Source organism: Euleptes europaea, chromosome 2 (assembly GCF_029931775.1).
Source record: "Euleptes europaea isolate rEulEur1 chromosome 2, rEulEur1.hap1, whole genome shotgun sequence".
NCBI classification, from domain to species: domain Eukaryota; kingdom Metazoa; phylum Chordata; class Lepidosauria; order Squamata; family Sphaerodactylidae; genus Euleptes; species Euleptes europaea.
In genome coordinates this window covers 5,580,771-5,599,462 of record NC_079313.1, presented here as the reverse complement: position 1 = coordinate 5,599,462, position 18,692 = coordinate 5,580,771, and the positions used below count along the sequence as shown (strand labels likewise).

The following is an 18,692-nucleotide window of genomic DNA, read 5'->3' as shown; positions in this document are numbered from 1 at the left end:
GCCCCTCCCTCGTGCTTTGACCCCAGTACCTGATACTCAGAGGTAGACTGCCTCTGAACCTGGAAGCTCAACTGAGCCGTCCTCCATGGTAGGTCTACATCCCCACAGAAACTACATTGCAACTCTGGTGGAAGATATACACTTAGGGTTGCCAACCTCCAGGCGGTGGCTGGACATCTCCTGCTGTTACAACTGATCTCCAGTCAATAGAGATCAGTTCCCCTGGTGAAAATAGCGGCTTTGGCAATTGGATGCTATGACATTGAAGCCCCTCCCCAAACCCCACCCTCCTCAGGCTCCACCCCAAAAAACCTCCCACCGGAACTGAAGAGGGACCTGGCAACGAGGGCAACGAGGGAGGGGTCACGAATCTGAAGTGGCCTACCCTAAAGGGTTATCCTCCACCCCGACTCCCACCAAAAGGTCCCCTCCCCTCTTCCAGGGGACGGCGGTCACCCCCAATAGGGGCCTCTCGGTCGCACCTCAGCCATGACCTTCTGCGTGGCTGGCGTAGGAGGGGTGTACAAAATTTTGCCGACGAACAAGGGTTTGATGCCTTGCCATAAGATGCGGGAGAGCGGGTTGGATTCCAGGCTCCTGACCAGATCTTTGCAATAAGGGCCTGAGGGGTGCAATAAAGAAGAGAAAGAGGCATTCAGCTCTCCCCACCCAACAAAAAAAATATTCCTCTTTTTTTTGGGGGGGGGGAAATAACAGGACCTGCTCATCTCCCAAAGCCAAAAACATCACTGTGCACCCGCCTGATGGAGGAATGCAAGTATTTCATATTGTCTTTTTAAAAAACTAACGTTCTGTGCCAAGGAAATCCAAAGTCTGCGGCCTGCAAAAATTATGTAAAGTGCTTGGTTTGCACAATTTATTCCGGTTTCATTAGAGCAGGCCCAACCCATCTGGTTAAATGGATCCTACTGCCTGCATCCCAACATTTGGAATTTAATCGTGTGGTGAGTTCTAAGCTTCAAGGTGGAAGAAGAAGAGTTGGTTTTTATATGCCGACTTTCTCCGCCACTTAAGGAAGAATCAAACCACCTTAAAATCACCTTCCCCTCCCCTCCCCACAACAGACACCCTGTGAGGTAGGTGGGGCTGAGAGAGCTCAAAGAGAGCTGTGACTAGCCCAAGGTCACCCAGCTGGCTTTGTGTGGAGGAGTCGGGAAACCAACCTAGTTCACCAGATTAGCCTCCACCGCTCATGTGGAGGAGCAGGGAATCAAACCTGGTTCTCCACCACTCCAAACCACCACTCTTAACCACTACACCACACTGGTAAAGGATGGGTGAATGAATCTCTAAATACAAATGGGGGGGGCAGGGTTGCCAAATCCCCTTGCAAAGCCATCTAAGATTAGTGGTGGTCACTAGTTCCTCTTTCAGTGGCTTCCAGAACTTGATCAACCCTTTCTTGGGTTGAAGCCCCGATATCAACAGAGGACCTGACGGGTCCTGGCCATTCTACAGTCCCCTGGGATGCGTTGTCCGCACTCACTCGTGGCGTTGTCCAAGGAGACGGACTTCTGCTCCGATCCATTGCGGCCGAGAAAGCTCTTGATGTCGTTGTCCTCATACCAGTTCAGGGAGGGGATTTTCAAGTTGCCTCCTTCGGGGTGACCGCACACGATCCGGGACACCGTCTCAAATGCTCCTTGAGGGGAAAAGGCAGCACCACCTCCAGACAGATTCTGCAGGGCCTCGCGGAACTCCACAAAGCTGGTCATGGAAGAGACCTGGGACATAGGAAAGAAGAGGAAGAGGAGAAAGGAGAGGAAGGAGAAGGAAGAGGAAGAAGAGGAGGAGGAAGAAGAGGAAAAAGAGGAAAAGGAAGAAGAGGAGGAGGAAGAGGAAGAAGAGGAAAAGGAAGAAGAGGAGGAACAAGAGGAGGAGGAGGAGGAAAAAGAGGAAGAGGAGGAAGAAGAGGAAGAAGAAGAAGAGGAGTTGGTTTTTATAGGCCGACTTTCTCTACCACTTAAGAAAGAATCAAACCGGTTTACAGTCACCTTCCCTTCCCCTCCCCACAACAGACACCCTGTGAGGTAGGTGGGGCTGAGAGAGCTGTGACTAGCCCAAGGTCACCCAGCTGGCTTCGTGTGTAGGAGTGGGGGGAAAAATCCAGTTCACCAGATTAGCCTACGCTGCTGATGCGGAGGAGTGGGGAATCAAACCCAGTTCTTCTGATCAGAGTCCACCGCTCCAAACCACCACATCATGCTGGCTTCTAGAAGCAGCTCTGTGTTCACTCCAGCCTGACTCAGCACCAAGAGGTATCCATAAGTTACCTAAAGGCTGAGGTTGTTTTCTGTGCCAGCCCTGGAAAAGTCAGTGTAATAATATAAACAAAGGATGCCTCTGAGCTCATGCAAAACGCTTCCCCTCTGAAACTCCCCCCCCCCGAATTATTATTTTATTATACAAGTGATCATTTCCTCCCAGGAGATCAAGGTGGTTCTCCTCGCCTGTCTTATCTTCACAACTACCCTGTGAGGTAGGCTAAATCTGAGCCACGCCCACCCCTTCTCTGGATATCGTGCTCTCATGGCACTATAGCAATCATTTGCACCTGGATCCAGTGGCAAGTGATGGCTATAGGGTGCGATGACCTGCTGATTTAGCTAGTGTGGTATAGTGGTTAAGAGTGGTGGACTCTAATCTATTTTGGAGAGGTGGACTCTAATCTGGAGAACCGGGTTCGATTCCCCACTCCTCCACATGAGCGGCAGAGGCTAATCTGGGTTGGTTTCCCCAGTCCTCCACACGAAGCCTGACCTTGCGCTAGTCACTCTCTCAGCCCCACCTACCTCACAGGGTGTCTGTTGTCAGGAGGGGAAGGGAGGGCGATTTAAGCCGGTTTGATTCTTCCTTAAGTGGTAGAGAAAGTCGGCATATAAAAACCGACTCTTCTTCTTCTTCCTGGACATAGCAACCCGCTCAGATGGAGATCTGAAATGGGTCCGGCATTCTAACCACTACATCACACTGGCTCTGAGCTAGAGTGTATACACACATTACCTCCTTTGCTAATGATTCGGTGCTTCGAAGGAAGGCATGCAGTGATTCTGCAGGGTCCGTTGAGTCGTCCGATCCGGATTTCAAACGCTCCTGTCAGAGGGGAGAGGAGGACAGACCCTGCCTGAGACCCTGGAGAGCCCCAGGGGTCTCACCCATCTATAAAGCAGCTTGATAGGGTTCTCCAGGGAATTTTTTGAGACATTGAAGGAACCAGAGATAAACAAATGAACTTTGTTTTTTGGAAGGAAAGGCCATCTCAATAGAGATGCGATTGGATTTCAGTGTCCTGGATTGCACACGAAAAGCCCTGACTTTGTTTGCTTCTCCCTTGCATGAAATGCAAGACTTTATTTTGGTGACTGGGGAAGGCACTGACAAACCACCTCGTAAACAAAGTCTGCGTAGTAAACATCGGGATGTGATGTCACCCCATGGGTCAGGAATGACCCGGTGCTTGCACAGGGGACCTTTACCTTTTTAATTTTGCCCATTAAATTTTTTTTTTAAAGAATTTTTATTATTTTCCATAAAATCATATATAAGCTTTTCAACAAATACTTAAAAATAACTACATAAGCATTCGTATCAGGATATATGTTTGCTGAAAATACATCATTTATAAGAGATTAAATAAGTGAAAACTTCCCCTTCATCCTCCTCTATCTTTCTATTTGCTTGTTTAGTCTTTTGCATTTAAAATTCTAATCCTAATGTTATTTTATATTATGTCTAACAATAACTTTCTTATTGCATACTAATTTCATTTCAACCAAAGAAAATAAAAGGAAAAACATAATATATCGTTTACAAACCTTGGTTATTAAATATTATGTTTAATAATAAAAAAAATTAAAAACAAACTATTCAGTATAAAGATAGGATTTAAGTATTGCAATTTTTTACCTATACCCTATTGATCAGTGGATTAGAACAAAGAATAACCTTGCAATTTCCCCATATAAGTTTAAGTCTCACAGTAAACCCTCCATGCCTCCCATTCGCCCATAAACTGAGCATTGTCTTTTTGATTTACCAAAGCTGTAAGTTTTGCCATTTCCGCCATTTCTAACATCTTTTGTATCCAGTCATTTTTGTCTGGAGTCTCAGTTGATTTCCATTTAGCTGCATATATCAATCTGGCGGCTATGGTTGCATATATCAGAAAGGATCTTTGAGTTATAATAGAATATTTTTCCCATTAAATTGACATAGATTTTGATTTTCGCTTCCATTTCCTATAAAGAGGAATAGAGCTGGTGTAGAAATTAATCAAGCCCACCCACCCCATTTATCAGCATTAATTAATAAGGCTGCTTTTCCCGATCGCATTTCCACATATCCATAATGCTTTATAATCATGAGTTTTCCGTAATCCTCCCAACAACCCTGTACGGCGGGCCAGTCTCATTATATCCATATTGAGCAAAGGGGGGAAAGAGAGGGGCTCGCCTATTACTGCCTGCCAGAGGCCAGATTCAAATCTGACACTTAGTGGATGGACATAAAAAAACAGAAGGCAAAATTTCAGATTTGCAGCTCTTTAAAGTACCTTGGAGACAAACAAGATTTTCGTGGTATAAGCTTTCAAGAGTCAAACTCCCTTTGACAGATATGCAGAGAACTATAGCTCAGAATCATAGAGTTGGAAGGGGCCATAGAGGCCATCTAGTCCAACCCCCTGCTCAATTCAGGATCAGCCTACAGCATCCCTGACAAGGGCTTGTCCAGCCTCTGCTTAAAGATTGCCAGTGAGGGGGAGCTCACCACCTCCCCAGGTAGCTGATTCCGTCAAACAACTCTTACTGTAAAAATGTTTTCCTAATAGCCAGCTGGTACCTTTACACCCACAATTTATACCCATTATTGCAAGTCCTATCCTCTGCTGCCAACAGGAACAGCTCCCTGCCCTCCTCTAAGTGACAGCCCTTCAAATACTTAAAGAGAGCAATTGTGTGTCCCCTCAACCTCCTCTTCTCCAGACTGGACATTCCCAGCTCCCTCAGCCTTTCTTCATAGGCCTTGGTCTCCAGGCCCCTGATCATCCTCATTGTATCTCAAAAGCTTATAAGTTCAAGATATACTGGACACCACAGCATCTCTTTAGCAAAGGGTTGAGTAAAGAGTCAAATAGCTGGTGTTTTAACTTGCCAGGTGCATCCCTTAAACATACACTTTGGGCATGTCCAGTCATTCGGTTGTTCTGGGAAGAAGTTATTACTTGCATCAATTTGGTATTAGAATGGTCACTGATTTTTGAGGATGTCTATGTTCTTTTAAACTATTTGCCTGTCTCTTGGAGGCTAACCGATGGTCAACGAAAGTGGTACCCTCCATGCCCTTACCACAGCTAAAAGACACATATTACAACATTGGAAAGATAAAAGCCCACCTCCAGTAAATCAATGGATTGAGGACCTTAGAACTCTTATCAATATTTGAACACATGGCATATAGACGGCAACTGCACATGGACTTGTTTTTAGATATTTGGAAACCATTTATACAAATGGTTATGTATAATAACCATGTATAATATGTATAATAACTATAATGTATATGTATAATGTATAATGTATATGTATAATAACTATATATATGTATAATAACTATACTTATGTATAGATAAGAACATAAGAACATAAGAAAAGGCATATGGAACACACCAAGGCCCATCAAGTCCAGAAGTCGGTTCACACAGTAGCCAACCAGGTGCCTCTAGGAAGCCCACAAGCAAGACGACTGCAGCAGCATTATCCAGTCTGTGTTCCAAAGCACCTAATGTAACAGGCCTGCTTCTCTGATCCTGGAGAGAATAGGGATGCATCATGACTAGTATCCATTTTGACAAGTAGCCATGAATAGCCCTCTACTCCATGAACATGTCCACTCCCCAATTAAAGCCCTCCAGGTTGGCAGCCATCACCACATCCTGGGGCAGGGAGTTCCACAATTTAACTATGCCTTGTGTGAAGAAATACTTCCTTGTATCTGTTTTGAATCTCTCACCCTCCAGCTTTGGCAGATGACACCGTGTTCCGATATTATGAGAGAGGGAGAAAAGCTTCTCCCTGTTTACTCTCTCCAAACCATGCATAATTTTATCATATCTCCCCTTAACCGCCTTCTTTCCAAGCTAAGCAGCCCTAAGCATTTTAACCGCTCCCCATAGATATTATATTTTTGACTTTACGTATACTCTTCTTAAGCTTTTTTTTCCTTTGTTTTTTTCTTGGGTTTTTTTTTGGAAGGAAATAAAAAGAGATTTATTTTTTTTTAATGAGATTTTCGCAAAAAACACTGCCCGGAACTGAAACACACTCAAAGAGAGACACATCTTGGAAAGTTGGATTGACAGCAAAAACCCTCGTAGGATTTTCTGCAGCAGATCAAGCAAAGAACCTTTAAGATACCCAATCACTGGCTACTCAGAAGGAGGGGGGAAAAAGGAGCTTGCTGGAAATGTCAACATACAGATGGTTCCTACTTTCATGTCTGCTGGACATGTCCAAGGTTACAAACTTATTGGAAGAAGATTCAACATGAACTACAAAACGTAACTAAAACGAAAGTAAAACTGGAGCCTAAATATTTCTTATTAAGTAAAATCCCATCCGATTTGCCTATGAATTTCAGAGATATGTTTAAATATGCTGCGACTTGACGGCACTTTACACACACACACACAACAGCTGCAAGAACCGTACTGGCAAGAACCTGGAAACAATAGTCTATATCTGATATTGAAGAATGGAAAGACAAAATGCTTGACTATGCAAACTTGGCTAAAATGACTTTTATGACGAATTTCAATACAAATGAATCAATAGATCAGTTCAATGAAAAATGGCAATCGTTTTATAATTATATATCATTAAATCAATAGTTAAATACAACATAGTGTAAGAAAATATATATTTATAGAATTAACCATATGAAAGTGTATCTTCATAGTAATGCATATCTATCATAATGAATGTTTATTGTTACAGATGTTCATTTACTGTATTATGATTTTTTAAATGTTTTTATTAATTTATCAAACTGATAAGACTATATTTCATGTCTACTGCAGACGGACTACCCTTGCCCCCCTTCTTCCTTTTTGTATCCCATATACTTAAAATAAAATCTTAAAAAAAAAAAAAAAAGATACCAACCACAGCCCGCGGCCACCTACTTCAAATATTTTGACCCAATCCAGCTGGGAGACGAAGCTGAGCTCTATGGCCCGAAGAGTGGAGGGAGGCAAAATGCACAGCGCTTTCTGCAGGTCTTCAGCCGCCCCGACTTTCTTCACCGTCAGAAACTCTGCGAGAACCGAGGCGTTGCAAACAATCTCCTTCAAGGACAATTCAGTGCGAGAGAACTGGAAGGAAAGAAATCAGGTAGTCAGTCAAGGGACAAAGCGGGCCTGGAAAAACACCTCAAGACTGCAAATTTTCATCCACGCGGACGAATCCCAAATTATATTTAACAGATTAGCGTCCGCCACTCATGTGGAGGAGTGGGGGAATCAAACCCGGTTCTCCAGATCAGAGTCCACCGCTCCAAACCACCGCTTTTAACCACTATACCACACGGCCCAAAGGGGAATCAATGCAGTGTCTCAACTGCCGAGATAAACACACAAAGCTTCCTTAACCAACTAAACCCAGCATGGTCTCAATTTTTCCAGGCTCTGCGGCAGAGGAAGGTATTTCCCCACACCTGCTACTTGAGATCCTTTTAACTGGGAGAGGCTGTAAAGCGTGTGCTGTCAAGGGTTGCTAACTTCCTGGAACTGCAGCTGATCTCCAGCTGACAAAAACCAGCTGCTCTGGAGAAAATGGCCACTTTGAAAGAGGGACTCTATGGCATTATACCCCTCAGAAGTCTATGGCATTATACCCCCCAACCGTAGTTCTGCCACTGAGCTGGAGACCCTCCCCAAGCCATGCAAACATCTGAATCTGCCTTATATGAAGAAGAAGAAGAAGAGTTGGTTTTTATATGCCAACTTTCTCTATCAGTTAAGGAAGAATCAAACCGGCTTACAATCACTTTCCCTTCCCCTCCCAACAACAGACACCCTGTGAGGTAAGTGGGGCTGAGAGAGCTGTGACTAGCCCAAGGTCACCCAGCTGGCTTCATGTGTAGGAGTGGGGAAACCAACCAAGTTCACCAGATCAGCCTCTGCCCCTCATGTGGAGGAGTGGGGAATCAAACCCGGTTCTCCAGATCAGACTCCACTGCTCTAAACCACCGCTCTTAAGCACTACACCATGCTGGGTCTCATATGGGTCCCCCTAATCCAATAGTATCTACTCTAGCAGCAGCTCCTTAGGAAAGGCACCTTTCCGAGATTCTTTTAACTGGAGGTGCTGTGGATTGCACCCTAAAACAACTTTAGTCCCCATGACTACTACACTGAGCAGGAAAAGCATCAGGCTTCTCGTCCTCACTGTCTCTCCCAAAAAGTTCCTGCCTTTTACTTACCACGCGTGGGCTAAGCTCAGCCCCAAGCAGATCTTCCACCAAGCCGGGTGAGAGGGAGGCGTTCGTGCTGAGGAACCGAGAGAAAGTCTCGTTTTCTCTCAAGTAGTCCCTGACCGGGATGGCTGGCAAGAAAAAAAAGGAATTCGAGATTCAGCGTGGCCGTGAGATGCAGGACTTGAACCCGTGGCCCTCTGGCTCACCATCGGCCTGGCCGATGCAAAGGGGAGAAGCACAGTCTTTACCCCGATTGGAGCACAAGTCAAGCAACTTCCAACCGGATTGGCTGCAGCGATACTAGCTGGGAAGAGCCAATCAGCTAAAGGTTGTCCGTTCATCCGGAAGATTCTCTTGGCTCCTGCATTCCCTTTCTTCTTCTTTTTTTAATATATATTTTTTATTATTTTTCAATAATTGCTATACATCTCATTTGACAATACATCCTATATACCAATCTTTGAATCGATAAAAAATTAAAGAATTATTAGGTGTATGTCTTCAGTATTAATTAATTATAATTGACTTCCCCACCAACTTCCTCCCTCCCTACAAATATCTAGTGTCTCCTTTGTATTAATATTTTCTAATCCTTATAATTCATTATTTTAACGTTATACTTTCCCCTTATTTCAATAAGCAATAATAATATAATATTAATAATAAAGAGAAGAAGAAAATCATCTAAAAAATGAAAACAGAGACATAGCTTCATTCCCTTTCTTCGTGCCCGTATTTATTTAAGACCCCTGGACCATGCCTTTTTAATCTACTAATTCTCAAGACTGATATTTTTATTGGCTCTTCGCTATTACTTAAATGGCTCTCTTCCCCCCCCCTCCAGTTTATCCTCACGACTACCCTGCAAGATCGTTAGGCTGAGAAAGACTGCGCCAAGGTCACCCTGTTAGCTTCATGGCTGAGGAAGGTCTCGAACCCAGTTCTCCCAAATTCTTCTGTTCCCCTATGCTTGTAACCCAGCAGCTCTGTACAACCTCACCTGTCCACAGTTTTCCATCGCCGCTGAGCTGACGCAAAGCAGACAGAAGCTGGGAGAAACTGTCCTCGGCTTGCAGGTTGTTCACATGGAGGAGCACCTTCCGGGCATCAGCGAACAGGCGGGAGATGCTATCGGGGGAAGACAGGATAGGCTAAACCTCACATTTTTCCAGGGGGAGCCAGCGTGGTGTAGTGGTTAAGAGCGGTGGTTTGGAGCGGTGGTCTCTGATCTGGAGAACCGGGTTTGATTCCCCACTCCTCCACATGGGCGGCGGGCGCTAATCTGGAGAACCGGGTTGGTTTCCCCACTCCTCCACATGAAGCCAGCTGCGTGACCTTGGGCTAGTCACAGCTCTCTCCGCCCCACCTACCTCACCGGGTGTCTGTTGTGGGGAGGAGAAGGGAAGGTGATTGTAAGCCAGTTTGATTCTTCCTTAAGTGGTAGAAAAAGTTGGCATATAAAAACCAACTCTTCTTCTTTTTCTTCTTCTTCTTAAACTGCAACCGATGGGGGTGCACACGGATGGAAGCTCTGTTTATTGCAAAGACCTTTAGGGAGGGCTACAGCGCTCCTTTGAGTGGCACATGGCACATTTATCCTGGTCCCGCCAATCCCCCACCCCCCCGCAAAGGCCTCCGGTGCGTTTGCCTTGCCAATACAGCATAGCCAGGAAATTTCATTTATTTGTTTATTAAAAACATTTACTGACCGCCTTTCTCCCTGACAGGGCCCGAGGCAGCTTACAAAAAGGAGCTTTCTTGCTCGTTTTAGATTTCGCCGTCCTTATTTCCAGAAGGCAAAGGATGGCCATAGTTCAGATCAAAAAAAGGCTAGCTACAAGTGATAGTGCTACTGAAACTGGGGACCCCCTCCGCAGGTTTGCACAGAAGTCTAATTTGTTTAAAGAAATCTGGAAGGAAGAAGAAGAGTTGGTTTTTATATGTCGACTTTCTCTACCACTTAAGGAAGAATCACACCGGCTTACAATTGCCTTCCCTTCCCGTCCCCACAACAGACACCTTGTGAGGTAGGTGGGGCTGAGAGAGCTCTAAGACAGCTGTGACTAGCCCAAGGTCACCCAGCTGGCTTCATGTGGAGGAGTGGGGAAACCAACCCGGTTCTCCAGATTAGAGTCCACCGCTCATGTGGAGGAGTGGGTGTGAGGGTCTCTGTCTTTGTGTCTCTGCTTTCCATCACCTGCGGTATTACCAGTGAACTCGTAAAAGCAGTTCACACCTTCTGGTCTCAGGCGCCAGGCCTGATGGCCCATGTATCTTCCCCCCCGCTGTTTTCCTGCCAGTACTCCCTCAGGCCGGTGCGGCCTTGGAAGTGTGATAGCCGCACCAGACTTCCTGGGATCCGTCTGATGTTTTGTATTATGCCAAGCTTGTAACTTCCCATAACAATAAGTGTGAACCCCAGTGCCCCAGTGCCCTGGAGTCAATATATTCTGTAAACCCGTATAGCCCCTCACTTGCAACTTTCTACCTGTGCCTGCCTCATCTCCTGAAGGCTTCAATAAATCTATTGTTTCTGTATCAACGTCTGAGCAACTGATTTGGAGAAGCAAACTCAGAGAGGGGGATCTCTCACATTAAGTTGCAAGTCCTTGCCTCTCGGACTGCAGCTGTACCGCTTTGGACAGAATGTCAGCCGACGAGGACACCACCCCTATCCCCGATGCCCCCAAGGCTCCGGACGAGCCGGAGAAGCCGGACCCGAAGGAGGAGGGAGCCAAGCCAAAGAAACCGAAGGGTCGCGCCCCCGACCAAGATCGGGACGAACGTCCCCGGGGGCTTACTTATTGGCTGGACTCTCCCAAGGGCTGGTCGCTCTCGCGGACTGCGGCGAAGGATCGCCGGTTGGCCTTCCCCAGCACGGGACTCGAAGGGGACCCGGCCCGCAAAGAGGCCCTCATGGAGGAAGAACGAAAGCAGTGGCAGGAAGACCGCCGGGCTATGCAGGAGCAGATGGAGACCATGCAACGCGTAATGGGTGAGATGGCCACGGCCCTAGATGCGCTGAAGTTGCAACCTCCAGCCGGTGCTCCCCCAGACGGGGCGCCGGTAGTTCCGCCCGCAACCCCTGCCCCCCCGGCCCGTCGGGACCTGAAAGTCACGTATGACGGGTCGGGAGACCAATTGACCTTTTTTATGGTCCAAGTGGACATTTTTATGCGGGAACAAGGCCGAACCTTTGTTTCTGAGGAGTCCCGGGTGCAGTACGTGGCTTCCTTACTGCAAGGGGAGGCGGCTGCCTGGATGGTGTTGCAGTATGAACTCCGCTCGCCGGTACTGCGAACCCTGGACGAGTTCATGGTAGCACTCCGAAACCGTTTTGAGGACCCGACTCTGGGTGAGCGGGCTAAAGCCTCCCTGATGCAACTGCGCCAAGGGACTAAGTCGGTGGCGCAGTATGCAAGTGAGTTCCAGTCACTGGCTAGCCGAATTCTGGACTGGAGTGAAGCTACCTTGGTACAATGTTTCAGGGAGGGTCTCAACCCAGACCTCCAACATTGGGCCTTCATGCAAGGGAACCCCCCGGATGTGGAAGGTTGGGTTCGCCATGCAGCTGACATCGAGAATCGCAAGCAACTCCTGAACTTGTCCAAGCAACGGCTTGGGCGAGACCCCAGGCCCCGAGGTGACCGTGGCCGGGAACTCCGGCAAGGGGGTGGCGGGGGTCTCTCGGCCGCGGAACGCCGCAAGCGGTTCGAGGCCGGCGTCTGCCTGATCTGCGGGGGAAAGGGTCACTTTGCATCGCAATGCCCCTCTCGCTCAGGCCGTCCGACCCCTCCCCGCCAAACCCAGGCCGAGCCGACGAAACCGGCCGCCGACAGCCAGCCTCGCCGTAGAAGTGGACCACTGAGCCGGCGCTCCGGCGCACCCTCCGCTCTCCACGCGCGCCCCCAGGATGGGGCATCCGACTCTACGGTCCCATCGGGGTCCCGGATTACAAATACCGTCTTTGATTCGGACGGCTCCCCGGAGGCCACCACCCCGTCCCCCTCTTCCAGCGAGGAGGAAGAGTGGGAACAGCCGGCAAAAAACGCCGTCGGTCTGCTGTAGAGGGGGCTCCGCAGCAGACCGTCCCTATCGTTGTGCAAGGAGCTCCACCGATGGTAAGCGCCCAAGAGGACAATGTATTTGTGCGTGTTCATCTGTCCCTACCCAAAGGGGGTCCCCCGTTAGAGGTCCCCGCGTTGGTCGACTCGGGGTGTGCCCGCACCATGATAAATGAGGAAACTGCCAAGAAGTTGGGGGTCCGGCGCAAGCGGCTTCCGGGACCCCTCCGTTTTTCCCAAATGGACGGGAGTGACTTTAAACGGGGCCCTGTGACCCACAGAACTGCAGCCGTGATTATGTCCGTGGGGGAACATTGGGAACGGTTGTATTTCACCATCGCCCCTATTGTAACCCCTGTGGTGTTAGGGATGAACTGGTTAAGGGGACACAATCCCTCCATTGATTGGGTTAAACGGGTGCTTTCTTTTCCCGAAAACCCCTGTGGGTTACATGACAAGGAACGGGTACTCAGAACTCCAGCCGCCGCACTGGTAGGGTCCCCCGCCCCAGTCTCTCCACAGTTACCCTCTGAGTACTCGCAGTTTACTGATGTTTTCGATGTTAGAGAGTGCGACGAACTGCCTCCCCACAGAGAAACGGACTGTGCCATCGAGATCGTAGGGGAAGGCAAACTGTCTAAGGGAAAGGTTTACCCCATGAGCCCCAGTGAAAAGACTGTATTGCGGGACTATCTGGATGTCAATCTGGCGAGGGGTTTCATACGCCCCTCCAAGGCTCCTTATTCAGCCCCAGCCTTCTTTGTAAAGAAAAAGACGGGAGATTTAAGACTGTGTATTGACTTTCGCAGACTGAACGCAGTCACCCAGTCTAATGCTTACCCCCTCCCTCTTATTCCTGACCTTCTAGCACAATTAAAGGAGGGCCGAATCTTCACCAAACTGGACTTGGTAGAAGCCTACCACCGCATTCGCATCAAAGAAGGAGACGAACCCAAAACGGCCTTTTCCAGTTGTTTTGGGATGTTTGAGTACCTGGTCATGCCGTTCGGACTTTCGGGGGCTCCGAGTGTCTTTATGCAATTAATTAATGAAGTTTTGCATGATTTACTGTTTCGGGGGGTGGTGGTATTTCTCGATGACATTCTTATTTACTCTGAGACCATGGAAGAACATGTGCGCCTAGTGCGAGAGGTGCTCCAGCGGTTGCGGGAGCACAAACTGTATGCTAAGGTGTCCAAGTGTGAATTCCACCAACCTTCTATTACATTTTTGGGGTATGTGATTTCCCACCAAGGGTTGGAAATGGACCCCGCCAAGGTCCAAGCGGTGCGGGACTGGGAAACCCCCACTACCCGCCGCCAACTTCAACAGTTTTTGGGGTTTGCCAACTTTTACCGGAATTTCATTCCCAACTTTGCCCAAGTTGCGCTTCCCCTCACTGCCCTGTTGCGTACCAAGGACAGGGGGGCTAGCGCCGCACTCCCCTCAGCCCGTCTGCAATGGTCTCCCCAGTGCCAGCAAGCTTTTGAACGTTTAAAGCTACTTTTTTCATCCGAACCCGTTTTGGCTCACCCGGATTGCACCAAGCCCTTCGTGGTGCAGGTGGATGCCTCGGATGTAGCAATGGGTGGGGCCCTATTGCAGAGGGATGAGGGGGGACGGTTAAGGCCGTGCGCCTACTTCTCCAAGAAGTTTTCCCAGTCCGAAATCAACTGGGCCATTTGGGAGAAGGAGGCAGCAGCGGTCAAACATGCCCTTACCATATGGAGACACTTCTTGGAGGGGGCCGAACTGCCGTTCGAAGTGTGCACAGATCACAAAAATCTTGAGGCTCTCAAGGGAGCTAGAAAACTCAATGCCAAACAGATTCGGTGGGCCCAATTTTTTGCAAAATTCCGGTTCACCCTCAAACATGTCCCTGGCAAAGAAAATGCCCTAGCGGATGCTTTGTCACGACTTCCCCAGTATCGCAACGATTTCGATCGCCCCGTCGACTCCCTGTTCACTCCCGAACAGCGAGGGGAAGTCCCTGGCTTAGCCGTCACCACCCGATCCCAAGCCCGCCAACCGGAGACCCCCCCTACGCTCAAGGGTATCCCGGAAGTGTTCCAACAGCGACTCCGGGACGCCTCCTTGCAGGAGGAGGAGCACAATCTCCTCCCTCCTGGCTTGGAACGAACCAACACTTGGTGGGTGCAGGGGGGGAAACTATATGTCCCATCTTCCCTTCGCAAAGAAGTGTTGGGACTTGTACATGGGGCCAGACTGGCAGGTCATTTTGGTTTCGTAAAAACGCTTCACCTGGTTCGAAGGCAGTTTTGGTGGCCCGGTATGAGATCTGATGTGGAGTTGTATGGGAATCAAACCCGGTTCTCCAGATCAGAGTCCACCGCTCCAAACCACTGCTCTTAACCACTACACCACACTGGCTCTCAACAAAATAATTGGCTCCCAAAACAATAAGGGTGATGTCTGCACAGAAATTTTAAAAATTCGGTGGATGACCAGGGGTAGCGGAGGATGGGTTTTGTCTTGACGGGATACCCTCTTGCTTATTTCGGCTAAACATTAGGAAGAACTTCCTGACAGTTTGAGCGGTTCCTCAGTGGAACAGGCTTCCTCGGGAGGTGGTGGGCTCTTCTTTGGAGCTTTTGAAGCAATCTGATAGCAATGCTGATTCTGTGAACTTAGGCAGATCGTGAGAGGGAGGGCAGGAAGGTTTTGCGCTCATATTTGTCTCTTGTGGCCCTTTCTTACATTCTCAGGCTAATGGCGAATGCAATTTTGGGGTCAGGAAGGAATTATCCTCCAGGCCAGATTGGCCAGGGATCCTGGAGGGGTTTCCCCCCCATCTTCTGGGCATGGAGAAGGGGTCACTGGGGGAGTGAGGGGGGCTGTTGTGAATTTCTTGCGTTGTGCAGGGGGTTAGACTAGATCAGGGCTTCTTAAACTTTTTCCACTCGTGACCCCTTTTTGCCCGAGAAATTTTTACGCAACCCTGGATATACAGGTATATGATAATAAATTATTACTGATAATAAATCACACGGAAAGCTTTTACTGTTGCCAAATTTTTCGCGACCCCCACATTCAGTTACGTGACCCCATATTGGGGTCACGATCCACAGTTTAAGAAGCTTTGGACTAGATAACCCTTGAGGTCCCTTCCAACTCTACGTTTCTATTTTTAATAATGTTTTCTAGTCCTAGCTTTATTTCTTTTTAAGAAAAGACACGCCCTTTGTTCTACATTGAGAGAGGGGAAACACCACCACCACCCCAAACCCACAGCCCCCAAACTCACATGGAATGATCAAAGTTCCCCACCAATCCTGGCGTCTCTCCGGCGGTCGGGTACCGGAAGCAAAGGTTGTTCACGTTACAGATGATGCCTTGAATCCATGGCAGAGTCCCAGCGGACGGTAAGGCTTTGTTTGGAAAGTGACCTACACAACGGGAGAAGCAGCAGAGCCTCCAAGTTCAAAAGCAATCTAGCTGCAAGGGGAAGGCTGTGCTTTTGAGCTTCCTAGCAGCACCTGACTCCCCAGAATTAAGGATTGCGTGGATATTATTTATGTAGCCTCTAAATTAGCAATTGATGCACGTGATTATTTATGCCAAGGCTAATCTTTCTATTTCTAGACTGATTATGTGTTGCAATGGTATGTTTTTTCATATAAAGGCCCTTTCTTACATGCCTAGGGTAATGCCGATCGCCACTTTGGCACCAGGAAGGAATTTTCCTCCAGGCCAGATTGGCCAGGGATCCTGGAAGGATTTTGCCTTCCTCTGTGCCCCCCCCAAAGAATTCAGCACTACACAGAGCCACCTGGACCTGATCTACCCACCCCAAAAAAGAATCCAGGACTCGAAGGAGCCTCCTGGATGATCTAGCAGCGCTGTTCTACAACGTTTATGCCTTCTCTCCACTGCAAGTTTCAGGTCACCCTTTTTTTAAAGTCAGGTGTCCTGGAAACCAAAATCAAGTACCCCAAAGGCCAAGAACAATGAAACATTCAGGGCCAAAAGCTATATAATTAAAAGGTTATGTCAGTGCACAATGCCTATACTTCTTCCTCTGTTTAAGGCTTCCTTACAAACGAAAATACAGCCATCGATAAAATGTCAACATCTCCCAGTCACAAAGTAGTCTTAAAGTCTGGAGCAGAGGAAGAAGTCTGGCAGTTTTTAATATATTACTTGTGATTCTGCAAACACTACGCGCATATAGTCACAAAGATTTTTAGCAATTTGATGTATATTTTGTAGTCTGGTGATTGTTTAGACCAGTGGTTCCCAAACTTTTTGGGCCACCGCCCCCTCGGTTCCACAAACTCGACCCCAGCGCCCCCTTACCCTATCCTATAAAAAGCATTATTCAAAATAGGGGTTTGCATGATTCACTACAGAAGGTAATAAAAATAAAATTTCAGAACTGTGACAATTAATTGCACATCTATTCAGAATCAAATTTAAACTTTTTAGTTGAAATGCATTCAACAAAACCGATGACCTTGATCCAGCTCTTCAAAGCCTGGGGGGGGGGGAATTCTGATCATTTCCACCAAATTTGCCAGCATGGTGCCATAGCTTGATCTACTGTAAATTAGTGAACAACGCAGTTGAAGGGGCCCACCTCTAGCGCCCCTAGGTAATCCCACCGCACCCCAGGGGGTGATACTGCCCACTTTGGGAACCACTGGTTTAGACCATTGAAGAAGGCAGTGTGGCCAAAATGTGTATGGTCTGAGTTTGATTGTATGATTCCATGTCTAATTGTGTTATATGGTTATATTTATTTGGTAGGGTTGTGCAGGGCTGTATATATAGAAGAGCCCCGTGGCGCAGAGTGGTAAGCTGCAGTACTGCAGTCCAAGCTCTGCTCGCGACCTGAGTTCGATCCCGACGGAAGTCGGTTTCAGGTAGCCGGCTCGAGGTCGACTCGGCCTTCCATCCTTCCGAGGTAGGTAAAATGAGTCCCCAGCTTGCTGGGGGTAAAGGGAAGATGACTGGGGAAGGCACTGGCAAACCACCCCGTAAAACAAAGTCTGCCTTGGAAACGTCAGGATGTGACGTCACCCCATGGGTCAGGAATGACCTGGTGCTTGCACAGGGGATCTTTACCTTTTTAAAAAATATATGTTATATGGGTTATTACATTTTAACCTGTAATAAATTTATATAGACATTGTGCAGTGACACAACCTTTTAACTGGTTGCCTTTTAATTGTATAACTTTTGGCCTTGAATGTTTCTTTCTTCTTGTTTTTTTGGGTATATAAATTCTGTTTTTCATGGTTAAGTTCCCCCCCTTTTTGGGGGGGTACAGTCCTGGAAACCAGCCCAACCTGAAGCTGTTTCTCCTAGAAAGGTGTCCCCCCCCCCCCACGCCGACCTCAAAGGAGAGTCACCCCTGACCCGCGGGACGGCTGCTCTGGACTCACATTCGTGCTGCTCGAAAGGCGGGTGAGAGCGCCGTACCGAGATGAGGATGAAAAACAAGAAGAGCGGCCACAAGACCTCCACAATTAGCTGGACCTAGGGAGAAAGAGGCGGCAGGTGAAGGACTCGGAGCGCGTGGAAACAACCCCCGATTCCAACAGGGCAAAGAGCAGCAGCCCCGAGGAGTTCCCAGCGCCAACGCACCGTCTGCCTGCGCCGATACGTGAAGTTCTTCCACATCAGCAGGGCCAGCTGGATGCCGAAACCCATCTTGCGAGGTAGGCCCGGCTCTCTTCCGAGTCATGCTCTGTCGCCAGCCGGCCGGTCCACCTTCAGGCAGAAGTAGAACTGGTTGGTTTAAGGCTCCCTGCAGCTCCCACGGTACCACTGGGTTCAGCCTCCCGGAGAAACACAGGTTTGGCGTCGTTTTATTTTCAAAGCAAGTTTCTAGCCCTTAGGCAATGATAGGCTGGGAAGTACGTGCATCGAAAATGCAAAAATTAGCCTGAGGACAAAACCTGATTCATTCTCCTAGCAATGGGCGCCCTATCTCATTGCTAGCAAAATGAATTTTTTGCTTACAGAATACATTGCTTTCGATCAGGGGTCCCCAATGTGGTGCCTGTCCCACTAACATCTTTTCTAGTGCCCGCCAAGTGTTTTCAGAAAGTGGCTGGGACCAGGTGCGACTCCTACTCAGCAGGGCTCCTGATTGGCTGTGCAGATTAAAAT

General features: G+C 48.1%; 1 protein-coding gene across 1 annotated transcript in view; it reads right to left on the bottom strand.

Annotated features, from left to right (window-relative positions):
- Nucleotides 1-18,230, bottom strand: part of ABCA7 (ATP binding cassette subfamily A member 7) — an 82,341-nt gene extending 64,111 nt beyond the window's left edge. Inside the window, exons 1-8 of the mRNA XM_056867660.1 lie at nt 18,165-18,230; nt 17,963-18,056; nt 15,823-15,964; nt 9,494-9,621; nt 8,500-8,621; nt 7,202-7,390; nt 1,508-1,745; nt 483-622 (exon numbers count right to left, since the gene is read on the bottom strand). Of these exons, the coding sequence (XP_056723638.1) occupies nt 483-622; nt 1,508-1,745; nt 7,202-7,390; nt 8,500-8,621; nt 9,494-9,621; nt 15,823-15,964; nt 17,963-18,056; nt 18,165-18,230 (1,119 nt within the window). The remainder of the gene's footprint in view (nt 1-482; nt 623-1,507; nt 1,746-7,201; nt 7,391-8,499; nt 8,622-9,493; nt 9,622-15,822; nt 15,965-17,962; nt 18,057-18,164) is intronic.
- Between the last annotated feature and the right edge of the window lie 462 nt (nt 18,231-18,692).